We start from the raw sequence: 15,145 nt of genomic DNA, 5'->3' as shown, positions 1-15,145 counted from the left end.
GAGGCAAAGATAAAGCCTCAATTATGATTATGGTGCTATGCCCTTTGTCCAGTGTGGCACAATGGGCTTGGCTCAGAATGACTGTGGGTCTTTTGAGAGCGCTCAGCTCTTCAAACATTTGTGAGAACACTTCTCAAACAAAGAAAGGGAGTAGAAGGTGGGTGACAGATCAATAGACAGCATCTTTGCAGTAAACAACAAAGTGATGGAATGAATGCTTACATTAATATCAGACTAAAGATCCCCCGGCTTAAGTATATATGGATAACTGCGGTACCCTTTGGCAGGTCAGAGATGTTAAAAGAAATCCTGTGCCGTCTTAAAAGGGGATTTAAACAAGATCAAAGATCTATTTCTGAGTCGGGCAGTGGCTAGTAGAGGAGGCAGGGAGATTCTGAAGCCTAATACGAGAGAGATGATCTGTATTCAAACTGTAAAAGGTGTACAGCTGTATCTCTTGTATGTAAATAACGTAAGCTAGAGGGCACTCTAAAGGAAATTCCACATGTGAACCATAAGATGTTACTTATGTTTTCTGTAGCTTAAATTGAACTCGAAGTCTATTTTACTCTGCACTGTAACACATTCTCTCCACAAACTTTGCAGCATTTCTTATTCTTCCGTAAATTTTATCAAACTTTCAGAAGTACATTTTTAGTTCCATACCTTAAAAGTCAGGGTTTTTACCAATATAAGCCTGCATTTTATTATCTTGGAATTCTCCCTGACTATGATGTATACTATTCTATGGGTGCCTTCTTGAAAAGTGGTCTTTCCTGGCGAACGTCTATTGCTTTTTAGATTTTCTCAACATTGAGTTTTGTATTCTTAAGTGGGAAGGTTTTTACAGGATAATGAATTGTTGAATGGCAAAATTATTTCCCCTATTCTTTTTTAATGTTTGTTTTTAATGTAACCACATATTGCATTTTAAAAGTGTCATTTGTTAATGGGTGCTCTTTTATGATTATATATTTATAATTGAATAAAGAATTCATTCATTTTCAGTCTCCGCCAATCACTCACGTGCGATAAAGACCACTTTTCCTTTCTATGGGCCTCGTCCGTGTGGTGCAGCCGGAGTCCTATGACACAGTAAGCATAGGACCATTTACTAGAGCAAATACACAAATCGATGTAAGTGTTGCGTTCCCATCCCTCCTCTTTCTTCTCACATTGTTACACTCTAGCAAAGACTAGCCCTAAGCTAAACAGTTTGGTTCTGCTTCAACATGAACAGTTCAGCCTGAACTTCCACACGAGAACACAGGCAACCACAGATCATTTTCGGGCTCTTCAGTAAGGTGCAGCTTGGGCTCTATGGTACCTAGGACCAGCATTTCCGTCTTGTCGGAGAAGAGCTGCAGGCAGATGGTTCACTGCTGCTGCCTTGGTCATAGAGTTGGTAAAGCTGGTTCTGGTGGTGGTAGTTCTGTCTGTTCGGGAGAGGATGAGTTGAGTGTCATCAGTGTGTGAGATGAAGGTTGTGATTGGATGATGTTGGCGAGCTGTGTCATGTGTATGTTGAAAATGGTGGGGGTAAGGGCGATCCCAGTGGGACTTCGCATATCAATTTCTTGTTCTCTGCACTGCAGTGAAGGGTGGCAGCCTGACCCTTTGGGTTCATCTACAGAGGAAGGAACAGATCCGTTTGAGAACGGATCCTTGTATGCCAATCTTGCGTAGTCTTCCCATGAGGGTATAATGGAAGAGGGTATTGAAGGCCGCAGAGAGGTCTAACAGGATGAGGGCCGCTGTTTCTCCTCGGTCCAGGGTGATTCGAATGTCATCAGTGGCCGCGATGAATGATGTTTCACTGCTGTGGATGTTTCTGAATCCTGCCTGAGTGTTGTCTAGAAGATGGTGTAGTTCGAGGTGGGTTGTGAGCTGCTTGTTGATGGCCTTCCCGATCACTTTGGCTGAACAAGGAAGTTGGGAGATGGGAAGGAAGTTGTTCAGTTGATTCAGGTCGGCTATGGGGTTCTTGAGGAGGATGTTGATTTCTACAAATTTCCATTCATCCAGGAAAGCGGTGAACGTGATGGAGGTGTTGATGATGTGGGTCAGGATGGGGCTGATTAGTTATGTTCCAAGGTTGTAGATGTGTTCCGGGCATGGTACAGTTGGGGCACACGGGCACAGAGAAAAAACACAAAGGAGAGTTCTATGTGAGGAAGGTAGTAAGATTTTAAGGTACATTAAAAAACTTTTACTGACATAAGTGTAACTTGCACCGCCATAGATCTCATCAGTGTTGTAATCAGTGACATGATAGCAGAGCATCAGAGCAGTGCACGTTATACTTATGTCAGTTGCGCATAACTGCATTTTCTTGGTCATTATTGTTTTACTTTAAGGGCCTGCAGCTCTTCTTTTAACATTTCCAAACACAGCATGTAGCACCTACAGCTGGCTTACCTGAATATTGAGCTTAGGGGAGGAAATACACAGGGTAGTACAGAAACTGTAACAGGGTAGAACAGTACAGCTTTTCCAAAACATTCAGGGAACTTTTGTCTCAATAGCACTACTGATTTCACAGGCAGGAATACCAGCACCGCCAATCTCTTGAAATGAAAGCATGCAAAGATAACTTAGGACTGATTCATGTAAAACACTTGGGCATCAGTTACCCTACTGATCCAATCTCAATTTACACTGCATTATAGTGAATCTCCGGAGGAAACACATTTCATTTAATAACTCTCAAAATTAAAGTCCAAAACTTAAAATTGTTTTATATATAACTAAATGGAAATTATGATTAGTTGGAAAACTGGATTGAAAAATAAGAACTATTTCTGAATGGTTGGACAATGGTAAGAACTTTCTCAAGAACTGGAGAATGGTCAATGTAAGTTTAGATAATGACTGTGACAAGATCACGTTCCCCGACCAGGCCTTTTATTGCTGCAGACAGCGACATTCCACACGCCGTGACAATGCTGCGGGACGTCACGTACCTGTTGACACAATGTACTCCCGAAACAATGACATGTCACAATCTACTGTACATATGGGCTGCGACCACGGCTGGGACGGATGCCCCCCCCCCGACACCGGAGGACCGAACACGAGTGTTGCCTCTCCCCTCTGGTGTACACACTTACGTGGCCATCACTGGGGAGTTCCATACACATCAGGCCATCAGATGTCTCGGTCTTGGCTGCAACAGTCATAACCTGGCGTCACCGCCTATACGAGCCTACTCCCCTGCATTAGTGAGCTATACCATTATACACCTGTACACGTCATGACGACATCTCAAACGCAGGACTTTCAGTCCCTCTGTTGCCTGTCCACACAGTACCCACCAAACACTACTGCTACTAGATACTCCTTGTGGATATAGACTGTTGCTCAAATGATGCAGATGTCGGAGACGCACTGATGCACCTACACTAACGAACGACGAAAATGGAAAATCTACAGACCTACTTGTTTACCGTGCTGTGTATTATGATATGTCTCAATGTTCTATTTATACTACGTCGCCGGACCCCAGGGTTGTCGGCTGAATGGCTGTGTCATCTCGCCCATACTTCCTTTGATTGCCAGCCTCTGCTGACGGCCCCTGCGGGTTGTAGGCTATGTGCTGTGTGAAAACAAAACGGACTGTCTTGAGCAATAAAGGTCTTTAAAAAAAAAAAGAAAAAAAAAAAAAAAATGACGGTGACAAGATTTGAAAAGTAACCAATATTTTCATGATGAACTGAAGAATGGCGACCATAACCTTTTACTGACAGCAGAATGGCTGCCGAAATGCTTGTTAAAAAGACGGCTTATGAATTGTCAGAGTAGAATTGGGATCTCATACGAGTTAATAAGCATGATCACGGTAATAGCCCATGAAAGGCATTTGGAAATAAATCTCACCAAGAAGCCTGAGAACTACTGAAGGCAGTCCAAGTATGTTGAAATCATGGCTATGACCAGTGAATGCGCAGAGTACTGCAGTGACGTTAAAAATACATATTACACCTTCCCCCTGTGCTGCATATGAAGATGTTGGAAGCTGTCTTACAAACCAGCAGTGGATTTTCTTGGTCTTTATACATACTGACATAAGCATTATGAATTGGTTTTCCGAACATTATTCCCACTGGATCGAAGTCAGTTTTTATCAAAGAAACAGGTCTAGGTAGTGTTGCCATTTTTAAAAAAAATATTTCCCCGCTTACTTCAAGAAATGAAAAATATTTTAAGACACCAAGTAATAACACCCAACCATAGTGATCTACATCACTGTTTGATAAATGGTTTTGAGCAGAGGCTGAACAGAATAGGGAAGAGTGTGAACGGTGCATGCGCGCATGTCAGAAGCCTTTGAATGAAGCTTTCCAATGCGAGATGCGGCCGACAGAAAAACTAATTGCAATGGGATGCACTACTTTAGAGCTGTAGGCAATTTTAACTTACATACTCAGCTTGGATGAAAAACAGGTGCCTCACCAAGTTCTGTTGCAGAAAACTGAGAGATGACACAATGCTGAGAGATGAAGAACTAATAGAATGTAACAAGGCAATTTTAAAGCAAGAGGACTGCCAAGTTCAATAGCATAGTAGAAAGGCATAAAGAGCAAGTTAGTTTGCCAGACTATTGTACAGGTGAGAAATATATTAGCAGGATAAGGTTGTCCAAGTACAGGAGTGCCTGCTGAAGTGAAAAGCATTAGAGAGAATTTAATTTACAAACGGTAGTACTTCAAACATGTTGGGAACACTAGTTTGTGTTTAGTCCATGTTTTAAGCCTCGATATTTGTTTGTTGGATTGGTTAGGGTCTTGACTGGTCTTGTGAAAGAGGCCAAATGTTCTACTTCGGGCTTCTTTCTGTTGAAGGGCCATGGAATTGTGTCACAGGGAACCTTTAGATGTGTTGATTCAAAATGCATCATCTGTCTGTAAGTACTTATGTTATGCCTAGACCACAGAGGTTTCTATTAGTATAGGTGTTACATTCTCAATCACAGGCATACCTTAGGTCTGTACCTTTAAATGTTCGTGTATGTATTTGTATGTTAGAGTTCTATTTAGAACTCACTGCAGCTGCAAGGCATCAGGGTCAGTTGCCTGGTCCTGATTGCATGGTGGCTGCTCTCATCTGTTGCTGTGCCGTTGATAATAAAGTGTTCCTGTATGCTTTTCAACAAAATTTGGCGACGAGGGAGAAGAACAAACTTAGCGGCACAGGTGTGGAGTTCAAATATCTAATTTTATATATTTTTGAAAATCGATGTTGCCGGGATAATACCAGAAAGAAGACGGATTGGCACACTGTGTTTGGGAGCAACGTATACTCCGTATATTGAAACTCCCGAAGATTTGACTCCAACCAACAATGAGTGAGGCGTTTTTAGGCATTTTGGAAAAGAAAGGAGTTGTTTATTTTTGACTTGCTCTCACCGGCAGCTGGAGCGGCGGGTGCATCTCTTCCTTGTCAGAGCGAGCGAGGAGACCGGAGCAAGAACAGAAACCTGAGCGACAACGTAGCTCTATGACGTCGGAGAGTTCCTAGCGACGTGAGCTTTCTTCAATCTCCGCGTCATCACGTTAAAACGTAACGTGACGGCGTTAACGTGTCGGCCATTTTGATTGAAGATTTTGGTTTCCATGGATACATATTTACCGATCGAAAAGTGTTGTTTATCTAAGGTATTCGCAGGATAAAGGCAAACTTTTCTCATTTTCGGTGAAGCAATATTTGTAGTAAGTACTATCCACATTTTGAGAAGAGTAATATTTAAATTTGGAAATCGTTTTTTTTATCCTCTGGTTCTTCATTACATCGATATTTTTTTTTCCTTAATTACATCTTTAAAATACATTCAACGTACTTTGAGAAAAATTTATACATTTTCAAAAAAAACATACAGTATATATAAAAATAAAGGAACTCACTACAAGGAAGCATTTGGAGACATAAATAACACATTATTTATGTTACAACTCTTTGTTAAATAACTATTTTCCCTTTAGTACTTCTGGTATTTGACAGTTATCAGCACTTTTGGAAATGCAATTCGACCCACCAGAAAAGTTTCTACAAAATAAAGGCGATCCGCCAATTCCTTGGACACGATGGAAGGAGGAATTTTTCAACTACATGAAGGCCATTGATGGAGAATGTATGGGTTCAGAGAGAAAAAAAAGTATTTTGTTACATTGTTTAGGGTCAGAGGGACAGATGGTTTTTAGGGCTTTACCTCCCATTCCACCTGTGGAAGGTGAGGGTGAAGGCTCAAATGTTTATAAGGAAGCGTTACTTAGAGTAGAGAAAAGATTCAAACCGGTTTCCAATATTGCTTTAAACAGGTATAAGTTTTATACACGTGCTCAACATGACATGGAATCATTTCATGATTTAATCACTGCTTTAAGGTCTTTGTCTATACACTGCAATTTTGGTAGTATGTGTGATGAAATGTTGAGAGACCAAATCATTGTACATGTTAAGAATAAGAAAACACAGGAACGGTTATGGGAGTTGGGGGATCCTAAATTGTCGGAAGCAATTGCCATAGCTAAATCCCTAGAACAATCTGAAAAATGGATGCTAACAGTCAAAAAACATAGTGAACATAAAGCTGATTCTGGGGATGAAGTCTGTGTGGTTAAACATACAGATGGTCAAGTTTCTGATAATTCACATTTTCAACAGGGTTACTCTAGGTTTAATAATGCGGGGCAATTCAAAAAGTTTGACAAAAGTATTACATGTTTTAAATGTGGAAGTAAAGGACATGTGGCTTCGTATGCTGGATGTCCTGCAATAAACAAGGAGTGCAGGAAATGTGGAAGGATGGGACATTTTTCTACAGTTTGTAGAGATGTCAAAAAATGTGTTCAAAATCCAAGAAGCAAAATAGCTTATGTTACCGAAGAAACACCCAAAGTATGCAAATGCACTTGTGTTAGTGTTTCTGCCTGTAGAGAAGAAAAGAAAGGGTTTGTTGTTTTCCTTAGTGAAGGTATTTCTAGTCTCAAGGACTCTACTGAAGATGGTTCTATAAAGAAGCCTATATGTGAGATGTTTGTGTTAGGACTTAGAATTGATCTCATGGCAGATTCGGGGTCGCCTTGGACAATTATCACTAAGGAATATTTTGATGAGCGTCTAGGGTCTGTTCTAAATTTTGGTGATATTTTACCATCTGATGTTTGTCCCCTGAGTTTTAATGGTTCAAAAATCGATATGCTTGTTTTTTTTCCTGTTAATCTTACTTTCAGATCTAGGTGTGTTAGAGTAACTTATGGTCATGGAGTTCTTTAAAGAAGTGTTTTCAAGAGAAGGTTGTCCTTCGACACTTGTCACTGACAATGGTGTTCAACTGACATCATTAGAAATGGAGGATTTCCTTAAACGACAAAACATTGTACACCATACGGTGTCGGTCTATGAACCCCATGAAAATGGTTTAGTTTAATGTTTCAATAGGGTTTTGAAAGGGTTCGTATCTGATGTGGTCAAGTCAGGGAGCAATTGGAAAAATCAATTGCGAGAAAAGCTTTGGTTTTATCGCATAACCCCTCACTCAACAACTGAGGTTAGTCCCTTTCGTCTTCTTAAAGGACGTGATCCTGCTTCCAATATTTGTCCTTGGTGGTTCAGGGACAAGTGTTCAAATAATTTATTTTCAAAGGATCTTGTTAAGGATGGTTCCCATAAAGTGGAATCTAAACAAGCTAAAGCAAAGGAGTGGTATGATAGTAAACGGAATGCCAAAGTTTCTGATTTGTCTGTGGGTGATTGGGTTAGGATTAGAAGGCCAGGTTTTCTAACCAAATGTTCAGATAAATTTGGTAAACCTATGAAACTGGTTAACGTTTTTACTAACTCTGTCATCACTCAAGATGGTAAGTTGTGGAACATTAAATGGGTTGCTAAATGTCCTGTGGTTCATGGTTCCAAGTCTCCTGATTCACAACAGAATACCATGGAGTCTATTGCATCACGGCTTAAGTCATTTGCCTGACCTAAATGTGTTCCCAGGAAATTTGCGGACTATGTTTCATAACTATATTACTTCCACACATTGTTTTTATGCTTTTGCTTTAGTATTCTTAGTTTGTTTTTTTTCCTTAATGAAGGGAGATGTGTTACATTCTCAATCACAGGCATACCTCAGGTCTGTACCTTTAAATGTTCTTGTATGTATTTGTATGTTAGAGTTCTATTTAGAACTCACTGCAGCTGCTAGGCATCAGGGTCAGTTGCTTGGTCCTGATTGCATGGAGGCTCCTCTCATCTGTTGCTGTGCCGCTGATAATAAATTATCTATATTTCTAAAAGTGTTCCTGTCTGCTTTTCAACAATAGGTCTTACTCCAGATTTATTCAGGCTGACTAAACATCAGAATTTCAATTACGGTGCCACTGAAGCACCAGTATCTTGATCTTATCTAGTTCTAAACGTGATTCAGACAAATACTGATGTTTGCTGATGACATCTTCAACTTCTAAGTGAACATGGATTTAGCTCTCTTGAGCATGCATCTAAAACTGCAGCTGGTATTGTTCAATTATCTGAAGTAGTGGACACAAGTATATTCTGAAGTATGGTGATAGGAATGACTAGATCAGTTTCCACACAATATAACAAATGCCCCTCCACACACTCAAATGTTTGCACTCTTTGCAGTCTGACCATGTGAATGTGATGGAGAGAACTGGTTGGTGATCTTCATGAAAGTGGAAACGGGCATGCTCTCTAGTAATAGCTACTGCGATTACAGTCCTTCTGATTGGAAGGCGGGGTGTTGGTTATGTGGTTCAAAGCACACCTACAGTCATCTTGTGATTTCCATTGCAAGGATGTTCCTGGCGGAGGAAAGATTTGATACTGGTGCATGAATGGCTGTCTAGGTCTGTGTACTTACCCATAATCCAGGTCCTCTGCTGTTTCAGTAGGCCACGATGTTCCCACAAACTGGAATATGTGGTAGGTTCCACAAGAAGCTGCCACTTTCTCAAGAGGAACAAAGGCATAAAAAACCCTCCTTGCTGGATGAAGACTTAAAACGATTAAAGAAAATCAGGAATCGGATAGTGGAATTATTAAGGACCGAGGAGCCAGGATAGGCATATGGAAGGAGCAAGGAAACAAGTAGAAACACAGCTTTGCTGCTAGGCACCCTCCAACCAAACTGGAGACTTTATATAGTAAAGGAAAAGGAAAAGATAATTACCTCAAACATCACACGACACGAAACACAAGGGAGTGGGAAACCAGAAAGGAGTCAAGGAAGAAACAGCCAGGATGGAAAAAGGAAAACTTAAACCAAGGAGCTTCCCAGCAGGTTTAAAAGGCAACTGCAACCCCTCAGGCAGGTGATTGCTATTTTGTAGCTGTAGGAACACAGAGTGGCAGCTAAGTGCCCGGGAGCACGAGGGAAGGCAGTCGCAGGTGGGTGAAAGTCACAGCCCACATCTTTGGGCTGCGTTACCGGAGACCTGGGAACTGTGGGGCCACGCAAGGTACAGTGGTTCTTGAGCGCCCAAGCAGCTGAGATACCATGGTCGTAACAATGTCTTGGACCTTAGAGTTGATCTAATGTTTCTCAAACACAAACGAATGGTTGCCTACTTCGAGCAGTTAAGGAAACAGACAGACACACTGCTAAGATTAGTAATGTCAGAAGCAAGTGAATCAAAATATGTGTTAATGCATACTTTAATGCACAACAGATATGGTCTGTGTACATAGTTCTGCCTGCATTGCACCTATTCACAAACTATGTAAAACCTTCTAATCTTGTTTCTGACAGAATTAGGATGTGTGGCATTTAGACTCCTAATTAATTTTCTTTGAGCCGCTGTGAATGTGTTCATTCTCAAATAAAACGTGAAAGAATAGATGGACAGCCATTCTCCCCTATGTCAATGTAGCAATCATTTAAGCACTGCTACAGCCAGTCCAGACATCTTTTAGTGATCAGTGAGACACATGACAGGCAACAGACACTCAAATGTGTTCTAGACACAGACAGACAATAGCATGAGAGCTACAGGATGTTCCATACCAAGGGTCTTCCAAATTCCCTTGAATATCCAGCAAAGAGGACTCATTCATGGGGATGGTTAAATGCTGGTGGTGAATTCTGTGGTATGGCTGTGCACTGCTCAAATGAATTCTGTGGTATGGCTGTGCACTGCTTCAAATGAGTTCTGTGGTGTGGCTGTGCACTGCTTCAAATGAATTCTGTGGTATGGCTGTGCACTGCTTTCAAATGAATTCTGTGGTATGGCTGTGCACTGCTTTCAAATGAATTCTGTGGTATGGCTGTGCACTGCTTTTCAAATGAATTTTGTGGTATGGCTGTGCACTGCTTTTCAAATGAATTTTGTGGTATGGCTGTGCACTGCTTTTCAAATGAATTCTGTGGTATGGCTGTGCACTGCTTTTCAACTGAATTCTGTGGTATGGCTGTGCACTGCTTTTCAAATGAATTCTGTGGTATGGCTGTGCACTGGTGGTGGCCACACCCCTTTTAATGTATGATTGCCTTAAATCAGTTACTAACTGTTCCGTGATTGGAAATCAATGGAAGGTTGGAAATTTGTAGACAGTCTTTCGTTTCCGAAAAGACAAGGGCCAATGATCAAGCACAAGTTCAACAGAGGCCTGATTTTGTGGTACGGAGGGGTTAATTATGTCCTTAGGTGTTACAGTAAGGCCTCAATGAATTTGGTAACTGTTGAAAAAGATTAATTCTTACAGTGGTAGACAGTGACAGACAAAGGGGTTGAAGCCTCCAGCCTCCCTTTCCCCTTTTCCACAGTAAGTGAAAGCTTACCAAGTGTACCCCATAAATTCGATACGTAGGCCCTGACAAGAAGCCAGACTGTAACATGTGCCATTTTGGTGTGATAGAAAATAAATACATCTCCAACATTTTAGTTGCAACAGAAAGCAAACTGGAAACTTAGAGCGTTTAGTAACAGAATCAAACACTGGATCATCTATCTTACCAGGTAAACATTGTTGCATGAAATCAGAGGTTCTGCAAAATGGTATCAAGAACATTTTAGCAAATAAGGGTAACAGCTCAATAGCAGAAATATGGTTCCAGCGTTAGAAGCCTTTTCTAAGGCTGTTTGTATAAAGTCAACAAGTTAAAGAGTGATTATGTATGAGGAAGACAAATAATAGAGTAACAATGTTTTTACAAAAAACAACCAAGTTAAAACAAGTTGTCTTCAACTAGAGAGAATTTCTTCCTGATTTTCATGCATGAATTAAATGCAGAACAGTCAACAGAAACAATTTACTAAAATATGAGTTACCTTAGCATACAATGATGAAAAATAGGAACAAAGACTACCACATCTATCAACTTAAACCAAAGCATAGACAAGATATGCTAATATTTTACTCAAGAATTAATCATGGTGTGTACAACCCTACCATCAACCATTTTGCAGCACATATTACTGTACCTCACTGCTAGGAGCCGTGGCAGAATTAGTCATGGACTCCTCCACATCTTCAGGAAGCATGGAGACACCCTCACGTGCAAAAACTGACACTAGCCCACAGTTTTTGGTGAAGAAAACTGGAAAACCAAAACAGGATCCTGCTCCCAAAATAGTGTCTCCTAGGGGACAAAATGACACACAAAGATGAGATGGTAATCATAATAACTACAAAATTGATTTACAATGCAAGCTTTGTGATCTAATGAGAGAACAAACTGGTCTTACTTTCACAGATTTACAAACATTACTTGGTCTACAGCATCACCCCTATGTTTCACTGCATTATTGGCTCATTGTGTCACTATCAGTTCTGCTGAAAGGCAATTTATAAACTACATAAGTGAATTGTAAAACATGTAAATCCTAATCCCGCAAAACCAATTGAACACAGCATGACTACCTCCCGTTCCTTCACGATTTTCCCTAAAGATGCAAAGCTACAAGTAATACTGCATATGAGGTCTCAACAATTATTTGGACGTTCCTAAAAGACAACCTGTCACTTTTTGAGAGGAACCAGGTGCACTGCTGGGGGTAGGGAGACCAAAGCACTATAGGCAATCCAGTGGTGTATCATGTGGTGTTAATGTACAATTCCTTATAAGGTATTTGGTGTCATCAAACGAATAGTGAAGCCTTCAGTGAGGAAGACCCAAAAGATGCCAACGAGATGGAAAGTGTGATAGCAATGGAAGGGAGTCATAGACGTCTAATTCATCTGAAGTAGAAGCAAGGTGCCTGGGAGCATTACATTGGTGAATCAAGGCCATTGGCTTAGAAGAGTGCAGAATTGCATTATAAGAAATTATTTAGTCAAAACCAAAATAATACTAAGTCAATGGGCAAAGGTAATAAAACAATTTAAATAAATGCAGAGATCAAATATGAGTAATGAACTGTACGATCCTTGCTGTGCTCACCGGATGAATCTCTTTTCATCTCGCTTTACTCCTTCAGGCATATGAGTTAAGCTCTTACTGAATTCAATTGTTGACTGTATGGGTACTTTATGTTTTTGTTTGTTTAAAAACCCAAAAAAGAAAAACAAAATGCAGAGATAGCTACAATATTATGAAACTGGGGCCAAGAGTAGTATGGAGTACGAAGTGCTAAACAAATGTGATTACAATACAATACAGAAATGCATGCAGCCCTGATATAACATCAATGTGAGAGCATGAAATGACTCAACAAACAAGTTACTTACCTTCGGTAACTATATATCTTCAAGAAACATAGGTTAGTTATAGATTCTATACCTTAGAATTACCCCCAGGCATCAGATTGGATCCAGAAAGTTTTTCGTCAGCAGGACCCACGTGCGTCGGTCGACTCCACATTCGTCGTTGGTGTCGGGGTCGCCAGGATAACATTGCGGTAGTTACATCGACGCCGCCCTCGAGCGCTGACGTCACTTCTGTACACGACTTTCCACACCAGAAGCGCAGAGCCATGCAAGACACTGACCACTGGTGCACAAAAATAGGGCCCTGAAAGGAGGCACTTCACCCTAGAAAGTCAGTTCGCAGAACAGGGAGGATGGGTGGGGCGGTAAGGAATCTATATCTATCCTAAGTTTCTTACAGATATATCGTTACCGAGGGTAAGTAACTTGTTCATCTGAAAGAAACAGTTATAGATTCCTTACCTCATAACAGATATCCCAGCAATACCAACCCCGGAGGTGGGTCTGCGAAATAAGGTAACACCAGGAAGTCCTGGAGAACAGAACAGCCAAAGAAGCCGTCTCTCTGGACTTGGCTGTCCAGCCAGTAGTGTCTAGTGTGTGTGTGCAGCGATGCCGACATAGCGGCCTGACGGATGTCATTAAGGAGGACTCCACGTCCCAAAGCAGTGGCAGCTGTCGTCGCCCTGTTGGGAATAGTCGCGCAACACCACAGGAAGATAAAGAGGAGTAATGCCTTTAAGGAAGCAATTTACAACAGGGGACTTGAAAAGATAAGACTGATCAGGAAGCCTAAGAAAGGCTGAAAAGGCAGAGAGGTAGCCCTTAAGAGTGCCCAGAGCAGAGCCCTGCTGGGCCAAAGAAAGGAGGAAAAAGAGGACGTAAGAAAGAGGGACAGAAAGGCAATCCACAGCCTACGCTGTGTACCATGCCACAAATTTGTTCCATCCGCAGGCGAACGGGCAAATCACTTAATCTCTCCGTGCCTAACAGAAATTAATGTGTCCATCAGTATTGAAACTGGTGCTCATGTAAAGCGCTCTGATACCGGATTTCTCGGGTCTAGTTCGCGCTATATAAAACTCTACAAAAATTTTTAAAAGTATACCGTCTTAGTGGAGGAAAACCCGGCTGCCAAGAAAACATCACAGACTTCAGGAGGCAGGTCAAACGACGTCAACTGCCACCGCTCAATCTCCACGCAAGGAGGTGGAGGCTAGACAGGTTCAGGTGGAGGACCATCCCTTGCTGCTGCGACAGAAGATCCTCCCGAAGAGGCAGTTGGATCGGACAATCGATGGCTATCAGTAGCAGCTTGTGATACCAGACTCTTCGTGCCACATGAATGAATTGGGCCCAGTCGCGCTTGATCTTGTTCAGCACTCTGGGCAGAAGTGGTATAAGCGGAAAGGCGTTTAGAAGACCGCAACTCCACTCACGACGAAAAGCCTCGCCTAGCGAGTGCTGCCCTAGAAATTCCAACGCACAGAATTGCTGACATTGCGCGTTCTCTTCAGTAGTGAATAGATCTAACCAAGGCTCTCCCCACTGTTGAAAGAGACCTTGCACCACCTCCAATTGAAGCCGCCATTTGTGATCCATCATGCGCCTGTGGCTGAGTTTTTCCGCCCTGGCGTTCAGCGAACCTGCCAGATGTTGAACCACCAAGGTTATGCTATGATTTCCAGCCATGTCCAGAGGCGGAGTGCCTCTTGACATAGGGTCTATGAGCCCACCCCGCCTTTTTGTTGCAGTACCACTTGGTGGTGGTGTTGTCCGTGAACACCTGCACTACTATTCCCCGGACAGAGGGAAGGAATGCTTTGAGTGCAAAATGAATCTCCCGAAGCTCCACAAGGTTGATGTGGAGCCCGGACTCCACGGGAGACCAGAGGCCTCTGATCTCCACCTCCCCCATGTGGCCGCCCCTTCCCAGATGTGATGCATCGGTCACCACTGTGAATTCTGGTTGGGTAAGGGAGAGGGATCTGCCATCAACCCAATCCTGGTTTGTGAGCCACCATTGCAATTGGTGTGCAGTGCCCTCCGAGATCTGGACGCAATCGGACAGGTTCCCCTGATGTTGTGCCCACTGGAACTTCAAGTCCCACTGCAGAGCCTGCATATGCCAATTGGCATGGTCCACCAGCAGGATGCAGGAGGCCATTGAGCCCAGTAGCCTCAAGGTCATCTTGACTGACACCCAGGATTGAGGCTGAAAGATCAGAAATAGAGCCCGAATGTCCCAGACTCACTGTTCAGAAGGGTAGACCCGAAACAGCGTTGTGTCCAGAACTGCTCCGAAGAAGAGGAGCTTCTGAGATGGAGTCAGGTGCGACTTTGGCACTTTGATGAAGAACCCCAGCGAATGGAGGAAGTCTGCTGTAGTCTGGAGGTGGGAAGACGACAGCCTGCGGCAAGCCCGCCTTCAACAGCCAGTCGTCGAGATAGGGGAAGACTGGAACCCCTGATCTGCGCAGAT

At 42.3% G+C, this 15,145-nt stretch overlaps 1 protein-coding gene across 1 annotated transcript in view; it reads right to left on the bottom strand.

Moving 5' to 3' along the window:
* Positions 1 to 15,145, bottom strand: part of NUP133 (nucleoporin 133) — a 1,231,428-nt gene that overhangs the window by 738,352 nt on the left and 477,931 nt on the right. The window contains exon 11 of the mRNA XM_078648729.1: positions 11,439 to 11,596. Within this exon, the coding sequence (XP_078504855.1) occupies positions 11,439 to 11,596 (158 nt within the window). The remainder of the gene's footprint in view (positions 1 to 11,438; positions 11,597 to 15,145) is intronic.

The sequence above is a fragment of the Lissotriton helveticus genome, chromosome 6 (genome assembly GCF_964261635.1).
Source record: "Lissotriton helveticus chromosome 6, aLisHel1.1, whole genome shotgun sequence".
NCBI classification, from domain to species: Eukaryota; Metazoa; Chordata; class Amphibia; order Caudata; family Salamandridae; genus Lissotriton; species Lissotriton helveticus.
The sequence above is the reverse complement of the archived record's forward strand: the minus strand, read 5'-3'. Positions and strand labels throughout refer to the sequence as shown.